Source organism: Vanacampus margaritifer, chromosome 6 (assembly GCF_051991255.1).
Source record: "Vanacampus margaritifer isolate UIUO_Vmar chromosome 6, RoL_Vmar_1.0, whole genome shotgun sequence".
NCBI classification, from domain to species: domain Eukaryota; kingdom Metazoa; phylum Chordata; class Actinopteri; order Syngnathiformes; family Syngnathidae; genus Vanacampus; species Vanacampus margaritifer.
The window spans coordinates 4,379,381-4,400,299 of record NC_135437.1 but is presented as its reverse complement, the minus strand read 5'-3'; the positions used below and the strand labels follow the sequence as shown (position 1 = coordinate 4,400,299).

General features: G+C 39.8%; 2 protein-coding genes across 2 annotated transcripts in view; one reads left to right on the top strand and one right to left on the bottom strand.

Annotated features, from left to right (window-relative positions):
- cdh13 (cadherin 13, H-cadherin (heart)) overlaps positions 1–20,919 on the bottom strand; it is a 436,422-nt gene that overhangs the window by 404,515 nt on the left and 10,988 nt on the right. The window lies entirely within an intron of this gene.
- Positions 879–13,894, top strand: LOC144053834 (uncharacterized). The gene is made up of 5 exons (XM_077568681.1): positions 879–978; positions 3,188–3,284; positions 3,335–3,473; positions 12,414–12,632; positions 13,166–13,894. Exons 1-5 carry the CDS (start codon positions 879–881, stop codon positions 13,892–13,894), a joined length of 1,284 nt encoding a protein of 427 aa, XP_077424807.1.

The following is a 20,919-nucleotide window of genomic DNA, read 5'->3' as shown; positions in this document are numbered from 1 at the left end:
TCTGGGTCAAGAAACCCTGAAATGTGGGAAACTGCGTTTTTCGTTTCAAAAAGAGAGGTAACTCAAACCAGAGAAAAAGAGGTAACTCTACCCTGTTTTATAAAAAGAGGTCATTTAAGCTCTCGGTCAGTTACTATAGTAACATGTTCCATGAAACCAAACCTGGTCGGTTGCAGGTTTTTCACAACAAACCTCAAGGTTTTCTCTCTCCCCGCCTCCTTTCAGCTACACACAAAATTTCATTTCCTCATTCATGAAGTCCGCTGCAGCGAATTTTGGGAATAAGTCCACTTTTGTCACGAACATGGCATGCCCTTTTGACAATGACCCTATTGATGAAGGTGCCGCATTATTGTGCAAGGAATTAAATATTTGTTGTGAGATTGTGTGGATATGCAGGTATTTCCGGACAATTATCTTTTTCAGCTGTACCGTTTCACATCACAGTCCATTATCTACATCATACACAACTTAATCCATCTTTACATTCGCAACATTACTGGCGCCGTAGTCATGCGCGCCGCTTTTTTCTTATAACTGTTTGAATAATGTCTTTATATTTCATCTTTCTTTTTTCTTTTTTTTGTTATATTTCTTCTTAAATCAAGTGTGATTCTCCCCCCCAGGATTGCACCTAAATTAAATGAATTAATGAGTTACGATTCAACAGGTTTCCCCTGTAATATTATTGTGATTGCAAAGGACTACATTTAAATCTACGCATTGACCCGACACCCGAGCAGCAGCGTTCTCCCACGCCGCCTTCCTCTATGGGGAGCCGCTACGGTGTTGCACTTTTTTTCTAAGGACATGCTCAAATTCGCCATATGATTGCATTAAGATTTTCAGTTGAGAGGGGTAAAAGAAAAAAAACGCGAATGCAGAGGGCGGGCCGCGTTCTGCGCTTCCCTGTTGCCATGGTGACTCGACAAATCGGGGCTCCGTTGATTGAACTTTTTACTGTAGTGGCGACGCCAGGTGAAACTACTCTGCGTTAATATAACTACTTCAAATCAGCTGTTCTGAAACTGAAAACGCAGAGTTTCCTATCTCAGGGCATGTCAACTCGCTGTTCAGGGTGTTTGTTCAACATGCTTTGTGAAATGGACCCCTGGTGTGGTGCTCTTGAAAGGGCGGGACATCAACAGATTAGTAAAATCAAAAGTGACAGTTCTGTGATTGCTATGGGGCTCAACCGTGTGGTGGGAGGCAAACTCTGGACAAACTGCATTTTGTCTTTCTATAGCTAAATCCTCTGCCCCCTAAAAATGAATAAATAAATAAATAAATAACATGCATAAGATACCCACAATAAATAAATAAATACAAATATAATTTTGAAAAACATATATATACTTTAAATCAGTGGTCCCCAACCAGGCGGCACAGTTGAAAAAAAAAATAACTTACTATACTTAATTGATTAGCCGAGGCTTAAATATATTTTATTTTGAAAAGTGACCGGATTCTCTCTGTTTACGACAGACTCTTGACGCAAGTTAAGATGCTAATTATCTCAGTCGTGCAGTGCTGAAGCTAATCAACAAGTTAGCAAAATGAGTAAAATACAGACATATTTGGAAAGTTTCTATTCAACGGAGAAAATGCCCAGTGATGAGGCAACACAGGACCGCTTGACCGCAGACCACAGCTTATGACCAAGAAGAAAAAGAAAGGTGCATGGACTTACAGCTACAGGGGATTCCCATGCATGATGGGCTCTGCGGCGAGCGGCTCTTAATTTAGCGTTATGGTGAGTGAGTTACTCATAGACTTTATATTTGTTCTGTGGTACCTTATGTTGGCTACGCTAACGTATTGTAATGAACTAAGTGTGTTGTGTGTTCCGGGGTTGCCATTTCTGTTTAGCACTCCGTCCGAATGTTAGTAAATGCAACACAGGCCTTGCGGGAGGGACGTTACGTGCGGTTTGGTTGCGTGTGTTTTTGGCTTTTTTCTGCGAGGTTCATGAGTTGTACTCGTCTGCTACGGCCAACAGTAGCATTTGTTAAGAGAAATAAGAGGGTGACATCCCAACCAACATTTGCTGGTGGCGTTCTTGCAAGACGTGACAATATCATGCCCTCCTTAAATCTATCTCTCAAATGCGCAGACTTGGCGCATTTAAGGAGGGCCCTGCTAATATTAGCTACATTAAAATGTGGCTTCACATTTATTGTTATATCTACAAAATACCCAATTTTTTGTGTTGCTCGTATCATTCATAAGCATTACCATAGTGACCTCACCATATTAAAGCGGTGTTGTTACCCTTGTTAGTGTTTTTGCTGCTAGTACATAAAAATACATTGTGGATTTGATTTTGTTGTTGTAGCCCTTTATTAATCAGCCGCCAAACAGCCAAGCTTTTAGCTATTAGCTATTAATTAGTACAAGTCCTTGACTGTATGTTACTTCTATGCTACAAGTCTTGCAGTCATGTTGCCCTAATAGGCTGTTATTAAAACTAGCTGTGGGATATTATTAATTATTATTATGTATGTGTATTGTTTATTTAAAAACTTCGGCAGATTGTAATGCTTTTTCCTGTGACTATCATATGTAACAATTATAGACCAGTCACCCTCATTTTTTCTCTCTTCCTTTCCTTAACATATCCCTCTTGGAAATGTGCGTTCAGTCAACCTTGGTTGGGTGAGTTCTCTCCGTTTCTCCCCCTTTGAAATTACACTCTTTTGATGCCAACCACGGGCCTTCTCATCGGGATGTGAATGTTTGTTTGTTGACATCTGAGCGTGGGGCCCAGAATGGCCGTCTTATCAAGTCATAAAACATGAGCCAAAAGGTCAGTTGGAATCCTGGTCAGTACATTCGAGCTTTCTTGGAGGTTACACGTGATCATGATCGGAACTGTCCTCAAATGGAGCACCTATACACCATTCTCACAAAGTAATCTTACACATTTCACATAAGAATTCGGCACATACAAGTGAAATTACGCACATCTGAATGTTTCACGTCATGTTGTTATGTCTATGAACAGCCGGCGCAAACCTCAGCCAGCGCTCTTATTCCGGCCCTCCCGTTCATGCTTTACCTTTTTCCCCCTTTTTACACATCGTCAGACCCAGAACTGACAAAAGGACTCTCCGGTGTTGTGCCACGTTTTTCAATCACGTGGCATCTCTGTTCCCTGAACGACCAAGTGTCTCGGACTTGGCGATAGCATCGAACGTGCCGCCGTGCTCCAAATTCGGCGCGCACCACCTGCCAGACAGACTTTCTGCTCTTCCTTTTTCCTTTTTGTGTTTTGTCCTACCTCGGTGACACAAAGTTGCAGACAATTTTTTCTGTGACCCCGTGTGTCACCCAGCGACCACAGTTTGGACTCTGGCAGCGCGCACTCCAACGCCCCGTGTGTCAAACCGCTATCTGCGAGCTGGTTCAACGGCTGGTCTCTCTCGGGACGCAGGCACACAGCGGATCTCGGCCTCAGCAGCTGGATTGGGCAGGTGAGACTCGGACCTCATCTCTCAGTACAACTCCGGCTGAAGCCTCCCGACCTCGCCTGAAAGTGCCATCCACCTGAAGCCGAGCTGCACCACCCCTCATCTGCCGGGAGCCCCGAGCGGCGTCGCACCTCGTCTAACTGTGGATTTTTTTTCCCTTGCCTTTTGGGAGCAACTTTTTTCTTCAATCGACCTTCCCTCCGCTAGCTCAATTCAACTCACTCCAGTAAGTTGCACGCCTCATAGCCAATTTGACATATCGCTGGTGTAACTTCCATTTCAAATATCTCACAGATTTGGCAAGTCAAACCTTTCCTTTCTACTTAGTTAAATTGTTCCTTTCTTATTTTTATTAGCTTAATTTTTCTTCCTTTTTTTCTCACCGTATGATAGTTAGGTAGACAGTGTTTTAAATCTGTATGTGTAACCATAGTGAATAAATGCATGTTTTTCTAAATTGAATTCAGTCTCAATCGGGCTTGTGTCCGAGTGGATTAATAATTCTTCTATTTCTACAAGGTACAACAAACATTGAATCTGGCAAAAAAAAGTAACCAGAACGTGGTGCACCCATAGGCAATAGAGGGAATTACGACCTCCTCAAGCGCCGATCAAATTACTAATTCGTCCAAAAAGACAACATCAATTATCGCTACACATACAAACGACATATCATCACATTTTGAAATAAAAAAAAATATCCTCACAAATCAAATTACAACAATCCAAAATCCAACGTTTTTCAATGAGCAGCTAGATTTCGTTCACCAAATTGACGGCCATCTTGACTTGTGACGTCATCTCGGAATTGTCAGTAAGGTATATTTCTTATGCACAAAAGTGCCCTTTTTTTTCCCCCGGAGCACTTGCCCCCTAAAATCTCTGTGCACGCCACTGATAAACCTTTTATTTTAACAGGGGTGTTTTCCACTTTATTTATATGTAGACTTGCAGTAGCGTTGTGGAATTGTAGAAAAAATTAACTCTTTCACTGCCATTGACGTTTATAGACGTCAAGTAAAAACCTACGGAGCACTGCCAATGACGTCTAAAGACGTCATCCAATTTATTTTATTTTTTTTTTTGAAACGGGTGCGGGCAAGGCTTCCGGAGCTGTGGTGAAGGTTTCTAGCCGGTCTGTTGTGCCTAATGACTATTTTTGGCCCCTAGAGGGCAGCGATGACTCTCTTTTGACAAGATCGGGTGGGCGTCAGTAGAGGCGGAGCTAGAGCGTCGAGCAGGAGATGAGAATGGAAGACAAAGGAAAAATGGCGGCCGGTCGCGAGGAGCTCACGCCCGAGCCGTTTTTTTCAAAGACCAAAAGCATCGCTGAAAGAGCACATTGTTGACGACGATGATCATCATCGATGATGAAGATGAGGGTGGTGACTCCGTGGTTGGGAAGCATTGACGCGGCAGTAGAAGACGTTAGATGGAGCTAGTTGGAGGAGGGAACGGGCAATGGCGAGCGTTTGCAAGCAGCTCTACACTTACAAGACGAAAGGCATCGACCAAGGCTAAAATAGTACATTGATGACGACGATGATCATCATCGATGATGATGAAGGTGAATCCGAGCTTGACGGCGAAATTGGAACCGCTGACGCGGCGGCTATGACGGTGTCGTAACGCGGAGCACAGCCGAGCACGCACAGGCGGACGTTCGATCGGACGACGGAGAGTGCCCCGAGTCCAATGCATATTCATCGGAGGAAGTGTGTACAGTCTGCTACTTGCTTTTTATTCCCCAGAAAAAAAGGCCGTCAAGAAAGTGTAACGTTTGCACGCAAAACGGACCAATGCGAAAGTGAAAGTAAACTGTTGTGCGAGTCCTGGCGTCTCCTTGCACGCAGGAGAGCATTACAAAAGGAAAAACTGTATTTGAAACATCCACATAATTGTAAGTAGTACCACAGTTGCACACATTTGTAAATAGTTTGCGAAATTGTTTTGTCAAATTGTTACACTGTTGAATGGAAATAAACGTATTTTGCAATCAAAAAACACTTTTTCATTGTTGGTGAAAGCGTTTTACAGAAGTAAAGCACTATTTAGATGTTTGTGGCATCATTCATGGACAAAAAGAAGTGTACAATTCACTAGAGTGCATGAAATAACATAGTTTCACAAAAAGCTGTTTTTCTCCGTTTTTTGTTTCAAAACAGAGAATTTCTGTGAAAGTAACCATTTTCTATTGTTGATTACTGAAGAACGGAATAAGGTAGAAACAAACTTTTTTTTTCTGATGAAAGCTGAGAGTCTGTGTGTTTCCATTGTCCAAACACAACATTTTCTGTGGACCTTGAAAGATCACTCAAAATGCTTAAATCGGCTGGTAGTGGGGACAACCCGTTTCTGAAAACGTCTGGCAGTGAAAGAGTTAATGACTGTAAAATATAATAAATATATATACTTGCAAGCATTAAACTAATGTCATCATTATTAATTACATATTTTAACTGAGATTCAAACTCGATGACCTCAAGACAGACATTTTAATAACTAAAGATAAGGTGAAAAAGATAACATAGCATAAGATAAGATTTGTATTTACACAATGGGAAAAGTTGCATTGCTTCAGCAGCAATGGTGGCTACAGGGGGGAAAATAGCGGGCAACAAGATATGTACCCACTGCATATACTGAAGCACATTAATTAACTTGAATGGAGTGTTTAAAATGTGCAAAATACACTACAAATTTGCATCATGAAAGTACCACTTAAACCAGATTCATAAGTGCCACATTAGCATGAAAGAGTAACTGAAGGTGGGGGTAGGGAGGTGGTGGAGGGTTCGTCTGTGACAATCAGGGGCGGACTAGCCATCGGAAATTTCTATAGTTTCTCAAAATGGCGGTGCATTTTCGGGTAGGTCCCCCTCCAGGACCCCTGTCGACAATTAATCACCGCATGTCGCCGGCCGACATGCGCACTCCCTTCCCCCGACAACGAACGACAAATATTAATCACCGCATGTCCGCCTCCCCGGATAAGTACTGTACATTCTCGGACTTACAATATCAGTGCATTGTTAAGATAATAACTGGTCAGTTCTGATAATTAGAAAAAAATGCAATTTGAATAATATTACATCACATGCCAAGAGGCAAATAATGTTAAAAATCATTATATCACCTGTCACTGTGGTATTTTTTGGGATAGTGTTCTTGCTCAAGAACCCCCAAAACTGAATCTAAGGCTAAATCGTATTGTTCAAGAAATACAATTCCTATTTCTTTGCTGAACTACTTGATCCCCTCTAAGGAGAAAACTCTGCATCAAATTGGATATCTTCAGATCAAAATCAGGCTTCTGTGGATAGAAATCTGTCTCGTATCCGTTACCTGCTAATGCCACTGCAGCGTAAATGGACCAGCTCCACACCGTCAATGTGAGGTTAATGTCATGGAAATAAGCCAAAATGTGACACATGCACACCCTTAGGAAATCCAAACAACAGTGAACGCACAGGCCATGTTGTTAATACAGTACTTTTGAGACGTGTCCATCGAATACTGTACATAACATAATAATTGCTGATGATGACCAGTGGCAGTTACAATAATTTAAATCAATGGTATGTCACATTTAATTTGTACAGCTGACTTATTGTTTACTCCAGTGTCGTCACTGTATTGACATTGTTAAAGATATAATACCACATTCAGTACAGCATTACAATCATTAAAATAACCTTTTATGAAAATGAAAGGAGGAACAAGATGTGAATGCAGACAAACCAGTCCAATTGGACATTGATTGTTTGGACTTGGACTCCTTTTTCTTTCTTTATACAGTTTCGCAGGTGTCTGCCATTGCCAGCAACCAAAGAATTACGTGAATACACCCCAATCACAAGTACAAAGCCCTATTATTCCCCCCAAAGAGATTCTTATCCTGCAGGATAGGGGAAAAAAGATTGCTTTAAATCTTTCTGCGTCGACACTCAATGAAACACCACTCACATCACAGAAGGTAAATCCTCTGCTCTCTTTTTGACCAAATATAAAAATACACAGGCTTGTTGTTGATTGTTATTGATCATTTTGAAAAGAAATAATCTAAACTATTTCATCGTAAATTATATTAAAACATACACTTTTCAAATTAGTTGTTGAATGAAATATTGCATTTGAATGTATGTTATATAAGTGAGTAGAGCAGTTCACTCGTACAGGCTCCTGAAAAAACCTAAGCTGGAACACTGCATGGCTAATATGCTTGACAACTTTTTCTAATTTGATTTCACGAGTAGTTGATCGACAGTGGCAATATATTATCATCCGGATGTTGCTAAATATCACCATAGTATTTTTTTTTCTACTTTTATCTGTGGGTTCAATTAACTTTCATCACTCTCCCATCTGAAAAAAAAATAGTTCAATGTGTAATACAGAGAAATTGGATGCAGTTCACACATTCATTAAAAACAAACAAACAGCCAATTGATCTAAGTACTACTTGTGGATATTCACTCCTAGGCCACAATAAAATTCAAAGGAATTAAAACACACACAAGCAACCGTTAAAATGAAGTCCACAGGTATTCTGATGGCACAGTCACACGCAATATTCTGCATATCATATGGTGGCGGCTAAACTCCACGGACTCTATATTCCTTTATTTTCATATATTTTCAGACGCTTTTAGTGTTTTTGCGCCGTTGTGCGCTTGAATACAGCTTTGCCAATTGAAGAGGCTCCTCTGATTCCCAATAAATTTGGTGCATTAGAGGCACAGTTTTTGACATGGTGGAAGCAGAAACTGATTTACTTGCGTCCATGCAGGATAGGGCTGTACAATTAATTGAAATTCAATTTACAATTTCAATTATTACACTCCACATTTACAAAATCAACATAATCGTAAAAAATATATATATTAATGAGTTGTAAAATGTATACATTTGCAATTTTTTTTTTCAAATTTTAAAATAACTAATTTAACAAATTTTGAGTGGTCCAAAAGTAACTTGAATAATTATAGCGTTTCAAAGATTTTTTTTTACGTTTAAACATTTTCTTCTTTCGTACCAAAAAAATGAATGATCATCCTAATCTCGATTTCAATTATTACCAAAATAATTGTGATTAATATTTTTTTCATAATCAAGCAGCCCTAATGCAGGATGTTTCTAAGGACCTCCAAGCAGATTTGTGAAGCTGGCACTTGGATACCGCCATCCACCCCAATTGTTTAACATGTGTAATACCATGAGCCTCAAGAATAACTTTGAAGTCTGGATATACATTTTTCGTCAAACTTCAAATTGTATGCCATTTGAGCCATTTGAACTCCAAGGTAGCACAAATGATGCCACTATTTGAATGGTAGTAAATAACACGCAGTAGATAGATGATATTTCCCAGCCAGCTATTGAGCTGAGTAGTTTATGAATTCAAATTATACAAGTTTGCATCGCTAAATCTTCTGCGCAATAGCCAGACGCAAGACCTACCGAGAGAAAAATAATGCAGGGCCCTCTTAAAATGGAAGAACAGGCGCAATGGACTGTTTTATTTTCCCTGGGTTGTGGGGGAAGTGCCAGTAAAATTCAGTTAGACAACAGATAAAATTGCAGTGAACCGGTGACATATCAATAAAAGCATTAGAATATTTCAGTGAGATGCACGTAAGTGTGAAATTTGGCAGCAGTGTAAAAATTCTAATAAATCAGAAATTATAACAGCGTTTTTATTTTTTATTTATTTATTTTTTTAAAGATGTCGCTCTTCTCTTGTGCATCGAGTAAAAATTACACTTGAGATCTAATGTTCCACTAAACCATTTTCCATGCTGCTTATCTGGGCGTGAAGCGGGTACACCCTGAACTGGTTGCCAGTCCATTGCCGGGCCACTATTAGACCAACACTATAACATAATTATTTTCATGAAACCATGTTTATTCATGTTTTCATTTGATGACACATTATTTTTCCTCACAAGATGAATAATCTATTTACTGATAGTTCACTAGATAAGAAAATGCTGGTAGATACCAACTACTTCTTGACAAAATGTTGTCAAGACCTGTTGGTGAATGAGGCCATGTTTACCATGCTCAGAAGCATGACTGCATTTGACAAGCCAATATGCAGTTTCAAGTGAAGTTTCAATCTGCAGCTAAGTGCAGTGGATGTTAGATGATACAAGGACCATAGATTAGATGAACGAGAGTCGCAGGTAAAACGGGGTGAAGGAATTGATGGGAATCAAATACAGGCCCTTGCTTTCGAGACAATTTATCATTCTACTCAGCAAACCGAGAACACTCACACCAAATGAATATTCATAGAAAGTGGAAGGAGTCGTTCACTCTTGTCGTCCCATCAGTGAAAAAAACTGGGGTAAATCTACACGTGAGAAATGACTCTTGTCAGGACCCATTTTAAAACCACAACTCAACGAGCCCGTCCACACGTTACTCTTTTCAGCCAGCTCCATCTTCACTAATTCTACCTCTTCTCTTTCCTTTTCAACAACTTGCTTTTTCTTTTCTTTTCTTTTTTACCACGCTGTCATTACTCCTACTTGTCTTGCGCTTTATTGTCTTCTCGTTTTATCTATCTCCCTCCCTCTGCATATTTAAACTAATAGACTGAAGCGAGATGCTGAACAGACACAAAGACAATTGCTGCATGATTTTACTCCTTGTAAACTCATACATTTTACAGTGTAGGAGTTTACCAATATTTTAGCCGAACCGGAGGAAAAACATTTGCTATGATCATTCCAAAACTGAGGATATGACCTAGTTAAGCTCTTTTTCAAAGAAATTTTCTGTTCACATGGGCCCGCAAAAACCATCTAAGATGCACCATTATTCGTGACGTAACATTTTTAGACATTTTAAGTTGAAAATGGTGTTATGTAAATAAGGAAAGGGAATGAAGCTGCTAGTTCAAACTTGGACCATATGCTGTAGCATGTAAACAGGATTATGAATTCAATACCCATCTAATAGAGTGATGATAACGTAGCTACATATATTTAATTGACCTACAGTGCCTGTATACAGACCATCTATGTTATTTCCAGTACTTTGTCACAAAATGCATACTGCAAACTCAAATTATGAACTACAATCTTCCCAATTTGATGTAAGTGGTCAAAAAAATGATAAATAGACAGCTTTTCATATAGCGCTTTTAGCTACACCATATGGTACCCAAAGAGCTTTACGATGCCTCTCATTTACCCATTCCATGTCATGCAGGGCGCTGCCAGGTCCAATGGGAGCAAATCGGAATTCAGTGTCTTGCTCAAGCACACTTCGAAATGGTCATGAGAGGTGAAGATCGAACACACAACCCCGCGGATGGAAGACGACCACTCTACCTCAGAGCCATGCCGCCCCCATTGGATGTAACCAGTCTAGAGTATATAACTGTGACCTCAGTCCACCGCACCCGTTGAATATTTTTCCATGTTTTCATATGTGTTAAGTTGTCAAGCATTAACAAATGTAAGTGAGGATGAGCCCAGGAAGAGTCATCGAGTATCGGACAACAAACTCCAGATTTTTGAATGAAAGAATCCAACATCGCCAAGGTCAAAGAAAGCAAGAGAGTAAGAGTCGAAATCCAATGTCAAAGTCATGTTGATTGCATTCTTCAAGGTGAAAGGCATCGGCCACTGTGATTAATTTCCACAGTGCCAGTCGATTAACAAGCAAGTTTCCAAAGAGATTATGCAGTGTTTGCTTTGTTTGGCGCGCGAGAAAAGGTTTAACGTTGTGGCAGAGTTGTGCCATGCAATGTCATTAAAGATTATTTCAAATTGTTCTCCTCCATGTTGGCCAGATTGTCAATCAGCACATCCACAAAGAGATTGATTATTGAGACGTTTTTTCAACAGCTGTGATTGATCCTGAACACCGGATTTCTAAAGCGCAAAAATATTAACAAGGTGAGTGGACATTTTATCCACGTAGAGAAATTCTGGTTGTTTAGGATCAATACAGTTGCATTTCGTCTGTGCTAAGTTGTATTTGGGATCTGTGAACAAGTTAGGGGGGTTGTAGTAGTATTTCTTACGGTGGGACGGAAAGTCCTCGATTTTGAAAATTACTACGACATTGAACCATGCATGGCAGTTTTTTCCACGGAGGAATAGGCTGTGTTTTTTTTATTTTTTCGTATGAATAAGCCGTCCGTATATTTCTACTGGGCGTGCGGTGTGGATTAGCCGCCTGTGTGTGATATCATTCACACAAGGTGTGTGCTGTGTGGAATTATTAAACCGAGGGACATAATTCCTCGGTGTGTGTGTGTTGGGTTTAAGTCGCGCATAGAAATGCCCCGTGTTTACGGAAGTGACGTCAAGTCGGAGCGCTCCGCCGTTTAAAACGGCATAAGACATTGAGTACCACGGAGGAATAGGCTGTTTCTGTTGTTGTGGTGTTATAAGCAGCTAGTGGTGATCGCACTATGTGTTGCTGATGTGTGTTGTGAGATAAGCAGCTCGTGTTGATCACGCGTAGTGTTTGCTGAGCTAAACGCCCGTATGTCGCGTAGTTCGCTACGGTGCGTGGAATGATATATAAGGAAGCCTGCCGTTTTTTCGGTTCAGAGCTGTGTGATATAAGCCGCCCGTGAAGATCCAGGATATATTTGTTGAAGTTGTGCAAAAGGTATTTAATATCTGTTTCATTTTCGTCTTGTTTGTGTTTGTCTGAAAAAAAAAATAATAATAAAAATTTGGGGGGGGGGATTAATGAGAATATTTTTGATCTGTTATATCGTAGTATCATAAGTGAGACGTCACTGACTTTATAAATATTAAAAACGACTAATTACTACATATAATGGACGACATTGTTGATCAAGACTCCGGCTGGTTTGATTTGCATAAACTTCCGGTCCATATTCTGAACTCTTCGCTGAGCGTACAGATAAAGGCTGCAACGCTCGTGATGATTGAAGCGCTCCCACCACGCCAGAGAACACAGCAGGAGCTGAGGAGCAAACGTGAGACGGAGGTTGCCGATCTCAAGAAGATTGTGGAGGACGAGGCCAAGGCCCACGAGCAGCTGATGGCCGACATGAGACAGAAACACAACCAGGCCTTTGACGAGCTTAATGAACAGCTGGAGCAGGCCAAGCGGAACAAGATGTCTATGGAGAAATCAAAACAGACCCTAGAGAGAGAATGGAACGAGGTGCAAATCGAGCTCAAGACCCTGATGCTGACACAACGAGGCTGTTTTGGACTCAGACGCAGAGGAAGAGGTGGAGGGTAAAGCAGCTTTTAATTAACAAAACAAAAGCTCTTCAATGACAGGAGAAAAATAAAGACTATACAAACATTAACTGAAAGCGCTCCAAAAGGGAGGAAGTTCAAAACTACATTCAAAAACAAAAATCACTCTATGACTAAACAAAACTAAGCTATACAAAATTACAAACAAAGGTTCTCTCACGAGACAAGGCAAATAAAGGCAACAAGGCAATTGGATATCAAGGCTGTGGTCTATGGCAGGCTTCAGTGGCTCAAACGAAAACACTTCGGCACAAGACAGGGGGAACGCAGATTATTTAACACATGAGGGTAATGGGGAACAGGTGGAAACAATCAGGGATCAGGGTTGACACAGACACCACACGAGGAAGGGCAAGTGACCTGAAACGAGAGGAGTCAGACTTTTCACAATAAAACAGGAAATGACAAGACACCCTCACCGCGGTGTGACAGATGCAAGGCAAATCCGATTCAGAGCACCGTCGCAAGAAAGCAGAGTCCCAAGTTCAGGAGCTTCAGGTCAAATTTGGAGACAGCGAACGGCAGAGGCAGGAGATGGCGGACAAGATGGCCAAAATGCAGTCTGAGCTGGACAATGTCAACAGCCTTCTGACTGAAGCCGAGGGCAAAAACATCAAATTCAGCAAAGACCTTTCTTCAGTGGAGTCTCAGCTTCAGGATGCACAGGAACTGCTCCAAGAGGAGACTCGTCAGAAGCTCAACATCTCCACTCGCTTGCGGCAACAGGAGGATGAGCAGAACAACCTGCGCGAGATGCTGGATGAAGAGGAGGAGGAGCTACTCAACACCGAGATGATCAACGAGCGTCTGAAGAGAACCACACTGCAGATGGAGCAGCTGACCACGGAGCTTGGCGCCGAGCACAGCAGCGTCCAGCGACTGGAGGGCGCTCGTTCCCAGCTGGATCGCCAAAACAAAGAGCTGAAGCTGAAGCTGCAGGAGCTTGAAAGCACCATCAAGTCAAAGTACAAGTACACCATCGCCTCCCTGGAGGCCAAAATCGCTCAAATGGAGGAGCAGCTCGACATTGAGTCAAAGGAGCGTCAACAAGCATCCCGGCTGGTCAGGAGGACTGAGAAGAAGCTGAAGGAGGTCGCTGAAAGAAGATTCATTGGAGTGCCTTTTCCATGGGCAAAGATGGGCAAAGATGGGCACAGTTGATTCGCCTGGAAAAGCGGATCAAGTGTCAATCTGCTGGTGAAAGGGGGAAATCACTCAATGGTGATTTGAATCACATGCCCCTTTTCATCAATTCACAAGGATAGAGTCACACTGGGAATGAAGTCCCGTGACCTTTCCTGTGATCTCTGGCAGTGAGCCAGGGTTCGGAAAAAGGCTGACAAACGCCTCTTTTTAAAAAATTGACCAACTGTCGAACACACTTTTCATTCAACAAAGACCTTCATCAGGAGATGGCTTCGAGGGACGGACACATCTGCTATTGCGTCGTGACACTTAACCACATCACATAGTGTTATGCCTCACATTTATTATGCCCCTTCCACTGAATTTTTTAATGAATCAATGAATTCTGACTGCTAAGCCCCTCTATCTTTCTCTCTCTCTCTCTCTCTCTCTCTCTCACCTGCTATTCTTATTTCTAAACTCCACACATAAACATTGCTTCATTTTGCGACGATCAAGATCCGTGCTGGACTTTCTCTCTAGACTATTGTGGGATTAAATGTCCGGTTTTTGAACTTATAGAAGTTCAATGGTAGGACTAAAGACATTTAACATTTTCAATTTGATGTTTTACTGTTTTTGAATTTACTTATAGGCATATCAATGTGATATAATCATGAGTGTTTAAAAGAATACAGTGGGATGGTGATTTTGTGAACTTTATTTGATCTTTGTACCCTCAAATGCTGTTGGAGGGGCAATGTGCATGATGTTGTCAGAGTTTCTTGACACTTAGGGACTGAAGGTCTGGGGTCAGATTTTGATTACTTCTGTTCCCCCAATCAAGAAGGGGAACTGTATAAAGATGTCTGTTTACCATCAACCTTACACCTTTGTTCAATCTAGGAGATGACATGTCTGCCCTTTGTTCAATCAAGAGCTGGGAGGAGGAACCTTTTATCTGCTGAGTATAAATGAGTCGATGTTCTGTAAATTGTCACACACTTGGGATCATCACGTTGCATTCTGATGTGGTGTCCTGACTGTGTATTTAGAGGCCTCTAAATAAATTCTTGCAAGAAAACTTCTTCATCAGATCCTGAATACAATTATTTTGGACACGCAAAGATTACACTTAATATAGGAATTTAATAATTCCTTCAGGTTCCACTGCATTGAGAAAACATTTGGCACAGTTATGCAACGCAGCAAGTTGAACAAAAAAAAAGTGCAAGAGAAAATGAAAATAAGTGATAAACAAGCAAAGTAAATAGTAAAAGTTGGCTGGTGGAGGAGGCGAGGGGATTAGGAAGCATGCAGTGTTAAACGGCAAAATAAAAAGGGGTGAAGACCACAAGGAGAGAAGGATTAGTACAGCGCAATCATAAAAAGAAAACATTCTATACACAATACACAGTATTTGCTACCATGTTGCTTCTAAATAGAGGTTGACATAGAGAAGAAGGACAAGATGGGCAAAACTCATGGGCAGCAATGCCTTGACTACGTGTCCAATTTGTTCCATAACTACACTCGTAACTCAAAACACTCGTATCTCTAATCATCCTCTACCACTAAAATAAATGAAAATGTGATCAATCTGTTCCAGGCAGCCAAAATGTGCTCTTCTTTTTGAAAAATCAAAATGCCACTCATAACATATAGTAATAACAAATACAAGAATGAAGCAGTTAGTGCATCATCTGGTGTATAGTACAGTACAGTAAGGTAAAATCTAATATTTACACCACAGTTTCAGTGAACAGAAATGGAGCATGTTACGACAAGGGAATCTGCCAGTAGCCAACTTGGATTGTGCATTTAATATCTTTATATAGTCATCAACATTAGCATTTTTCAGCCTAAGGAACATAATACAATGTATGAAAAAAATTACATTTCTGCAGTCATGCAAGATTTAATGACACATAAGGTATAAAATGTCCTCAAAAAAACATGACACTGTTATAGCCTTTTTTCCACCAAGCAGTATGGTTTGGCTCAGTCATTTTCTTGTGCTTCCATGAAAGGTCCCAAAATGACCAACCCCAGCAGTCATTTCAGCACACCTTCATGGGATGCTGGTCACAGTGGTATGTTTCAGTACAAAGGGCTCAATTAAATTGAAAGAAAACAAAAAGGCTCTAGGGCTTTAAAAATACTGTGGATTATGACACAGGCGGGATTTAAAAGCCGGTTACTTGTTGTATTTACAGCCACTGTCATGACACCATGTTGCGTTTATTATCTTGGTTTAATCAACTGGTAAATTGCACGCCTTGTATGTATGTGTAGCATAGTCTGTATTTAAATTCATTCAAACACAAAAATGTATAAAGGATGGATAGATGGGTGGATGGATGGATGGATGGATGGATGGATGGATGGATGGATGGATGGAACTGACAAGTACAGGGGTGCAGAGGAAAACGTTTTCTGTGTATCAGTGACTTGAACTTTCACAGCTGGATCAAAATTCAAACAAAGCTGTCAGGTCCCATGAAGCAGCTGACAGCAGCCAGCTTTCACTATAAGAAATACATTTCCTTCCTTTCACTGGCAGCATGGCTGAGTGCAATCATGTGTGAAATCTGCACAAAGGTGGATGTTGTGTGGTGGCAACTAATGAGCGGACGTATATGCGCCCGAGTGTTGGACAAGCAAGGAGATGAAGGTCGGTCAGCCAAAACGTACATCAGAGAAATGCCTGTAACTCCTATTACAGTTTTGAGCTCCTGGATATTTTTATAACAATTAAAAAATGTCAAAGAGATGGACACAACGGCTGGATTATTATTATTTTTTTAAGATATAAAGTTTGTGTTGAATTTTGAATGTTTTGACTTGTATGGTTAACCTTTACATAAGTTGTGATTTCCCAAGGTAACAACAACAAATTGAGGTTGTTGGCTCAATTTGGGCAACAATCTCAGGAAGCAGAAATGGGGAGAGTGAACAGGTGTGCCAAGAATACACAAGAAGGGCAGGGGAGCAGCGAAATTAGATTTGTTTGACATTAACAAACAGTCTCTCCTGACTGACGTGACCTTTAACTCATTTCAAACAAAACTACATCAAATTCAAGCAGTTCTTAAGGACATTACTCGACATTTGGATAGAAATAAATTGTACAGTGTCTTATATAGGCAACATTTTACGGTTTGCTCCCACAGACTATTGGCTAATGTGACAATCCAACAAGGAAAGAACAGTCAGAACATTGGTGCACATGATGTTGAAAACAATATCTATGTCTATGACATGCTGTCATGACCTATGTTTTGATTAGATTGCGTTTTGTTATGTCATGTTTTTCCTACTGTGTCTTTTTTCATGTCTTGCTCATTAGGTTTTTGCTTCCAAATATTTCCGGTCCCTTGTCTGTACCAGTCAGCTACCTCAGCCACTTGTGTTTTGTTCAGGTTTTCTTCAATGTCTCGCCGGCTCGTTTGTATTTAGTTCCCTGGTTTCCTTCTGTCTTTGTCAGTCCATTCTCTCTGTTGTTGTATGTTGCTGTTCATCAGTCTTTTCTTTACGTTGAGCCTTGGTCTATCCATCCATTTTCTTAACCTCTTATTCCTGGACTTTAATTTAGTATTTTGATCCATCCCAGTACCATGTTTGTCAGTTAGATGTGCTAACACCCATGCCAAGTTAAATTTTAAATATAAGATTAAAATTAATAATAATAAGACGAATTAACAATAATATTTTTTATGTTGTTCTGTGAATATTTACTCTTCATAAGTAACTTTTATCTTATGACTTGGATAAATGACGTCTGACCCAGCTACATATTTATCTCTCTGCCAAAATGCTTTTATCCATTGGGATGTGACATCAGGTCAATGAGCTCATCTATCTTTAATGCTCAGTTATTCCTTATTTTGTTTCGACATCTGATAATTATGTTGTAGTTAACAGATTTCATCAAAAGAAAAGATTCTACCGCCTGCAGCTAGTCACTCACTTTCCAAAGTCATACTCAAAGACATTTTTTTTTTTATATAAGAAATATTGTCTTCAATATATAAAACAGCAGCTTGCAATGTCTCTTAAGTCTGATTATTCAGAAGGGAGCAAGTAAGACAAGTTTGTGTGCCCAAAGTCCCAAATCCAGGTGTGTGCATGTACAGTACATCATTGGAATTGTTCTAGCTTATGTAATGTCTGTTACATGCCAGTGGTGCACATTTTCCTAGCGGGGCTTTATGCAAACCAGAAAAGTCTTCTTTAGGTTGGACAGTCACATGGGTCCTATAACGATAAATGCTCTGATAACTGGCCACACAGCGTGACTACACATGTAGCATGATAAATACAAGCCGTCTGTGCGGGGGCCTCGTCAGTTGGAAAATTGTGTCCAGTAAAGCATGCAGAGCGCTGAGAGAATGTGACAGTGAAGAAATGTAATCTAATGAAAATTAAATCTGTTCAGCGCAGTGTTTAGTTAATCATTACGGAAGAAAACCCTTAACAAGGCAAAGTATTGGGGGTTAAGTGGGGCTGATTCCAAGTATATAAGTTATAAAGTTAATTTGTTAAAATAAAAAAATAAATCATCCATCTAAATTGTCTTAGTTTTCTCTCTCTTTTTTTTCTCTTTTTTTTTTAATATTTGAACAAAGGTATCCCAAGATGATGCCTCTGTATACAGCTGTATATCAGCAGTGGTTCAAATCAAGTAAAGAATTAAGAACATTTAAAAACTAAATCTTTTTTCTTTTTTCAGTCTTTATCATTTATGTTTAGAGATTAAAAATTACATCCATGCTCAAGCAAATAGCATTTTTATTTATTTATTTTTGCGTTAACAAGACCTCTCCTGACGCAAACCCATCTGCCTCAGTGGTAAATGGTAATTCGTTTATAAAGCACTTTACTTTCCACCTTACAAGGACCTCAAAGCACTCTACATTTTGACTACTCATTCACCTACTGATGACACAACATCTGGTACCTGCCAGGAAAAAGCTTTACAAAACACAATGGTTTATTGAAGGAAATTAAGACTTACCCTTGTCTTATGTTTACTATACTAATATAGTGAAATGTAATTAATTGACAGCGCCATATATATATATGGCGCTGTCAATTAATTACATACTATATATATATATATATATATATATATATATATATATATATATATATATATATATATATATATATATATATATATACAGGTCATATATAAAGGAAAAACACGGTTCTAAACATATCACAAAACTTCAGAGGGAGTTTGAACCATGGTCATGATTGATAACACACAAGGTATAGGAGCCTCAAAGCAGTTACCCTTTTTGTTTTGTTTTTAACTTTTTTTTTAGACAACAGGCAATGAGAGAAGACAAATAAACAAATACTCCTATGTCGACAACTTCACCGAAAATGTGTCCCTAATTTTAGCTAATGCTATTCTGTGCTGTTAACATTTTTGCCTTGACAACAAAATGCTTCTGTATAGTTGCTTGAAAGTGGCGACTCTTCTGCCAGGCAAGTTTAGGTCATAGGAGGAGAAATTTGCCATACTGTGATGTCACAGTAGGGCAACATTCAAAAGGGATCGCTCACATATACATGTTCAGAAATAGGCAACTTATGTCCCACTTGATGGGTGGGTAGGCACACCTGAGAGCCAACTACAGTGTACAAGCATGTAGTCAAAAATCCATCAATTAAAAACTAAGTTTTTTAATTCACTATTAACGTGTATTTGCTCATAGTTTAGAATATTAAACTGTTACTAATTGCCTGTACACCTGATTAAAGTTTTATGATGGTGACCACTTAAACAATGTCTAAAAGGTTAAATGACAATTTTCTATTTGCCTAGCCAAAATAATTTATAATGTAATCATTTAATTGAAATCCATAATACTGTAAACTGTTTTTTTGATGGCAGCTGAACTGATCGAGTCTTACGGTACCAGTAGTGGAGTCCATTAATGTCGCCTTGATTCCTCTAACACACTGTTATAGAGTGAAAAGTGCAATTCTAATTGAGACCCACATGCATATGCGCTCATATATTGCTGTGTATGCTACACTTCATTTCCCTGACAGGCAAATTAAGGGGTTTAAATGCTTCCAAAAGATTGCCTTTACAGAGGCCATTCAGTCTTCTATTCACATGGAAATAAACCCACACCAAAAAGTACACACTCATTTCTAACATTTAAATTCAATATTAGAATGATCTTTGAGTGGCACCTATGCTGCTGAAGGATTCAAAAGAATAACTGGCACTTTGTCGCCATCTAGGCAACACCATTGGTATGTACGGCATGTAGGAAGAAGGGAGTTTTTCAAGAGTTCGACATAGATAATCAGTTATAAGATGTGACGTAGAAAATTAAAAAAAAATGTTGAGCTGTGTGACCATTCTACCAAGCCAAACATTGATATTCATACGCAAGAAGGATGTGTGTGTAATGGGTTTGACTAAGATAATGAGATGGAAAAAATGGCTTTCTTAGAAACACTGCACAGACAAACAATTGGATGAAATGGGTTTGCTGGAGTGATTTCTTGAGTACTCAACACTCAGCTCTGTTTAACAACAGAGAAGGATGTGATCGCTTCACAGAGACACTTGCTGAACAAAGCGCGGGAGAGAATGCAAAAGTGTGTGTGACGGCTTCAAAAGCATTTACATCACAATCAAATTTGCACCAGAAAAAAAGGCACACCACAGCTTTTAAAGTCAAGGTGATAATGATGCGTGTAGCTATTATCTCCAGCTTTAAAGATAAGATTTATCATTCCCGGCTACCGCAAGCTTTTCAAATGAAACCCTGTTTACTTTCTTCAAGTCAGAATTTGCACTTGAGATGAACCCTGTATCGTCTGATAAATAAAACAGTCAGAATCATTTGGTACGGGATGGAAGATTAATTTAAGGAAAATTAAACAATCACAGTGGATTCGTTAATGAGAAATGGCATTCACAGGCCACCAGTAACAGTGTAAAACTTTGAGAAGGACTATGCCGAAACAAAATCAAGTAATGATGGAGTGCTGTGTTTTGGTAAAATCAGGAGAGGCCCTATTTAACACCT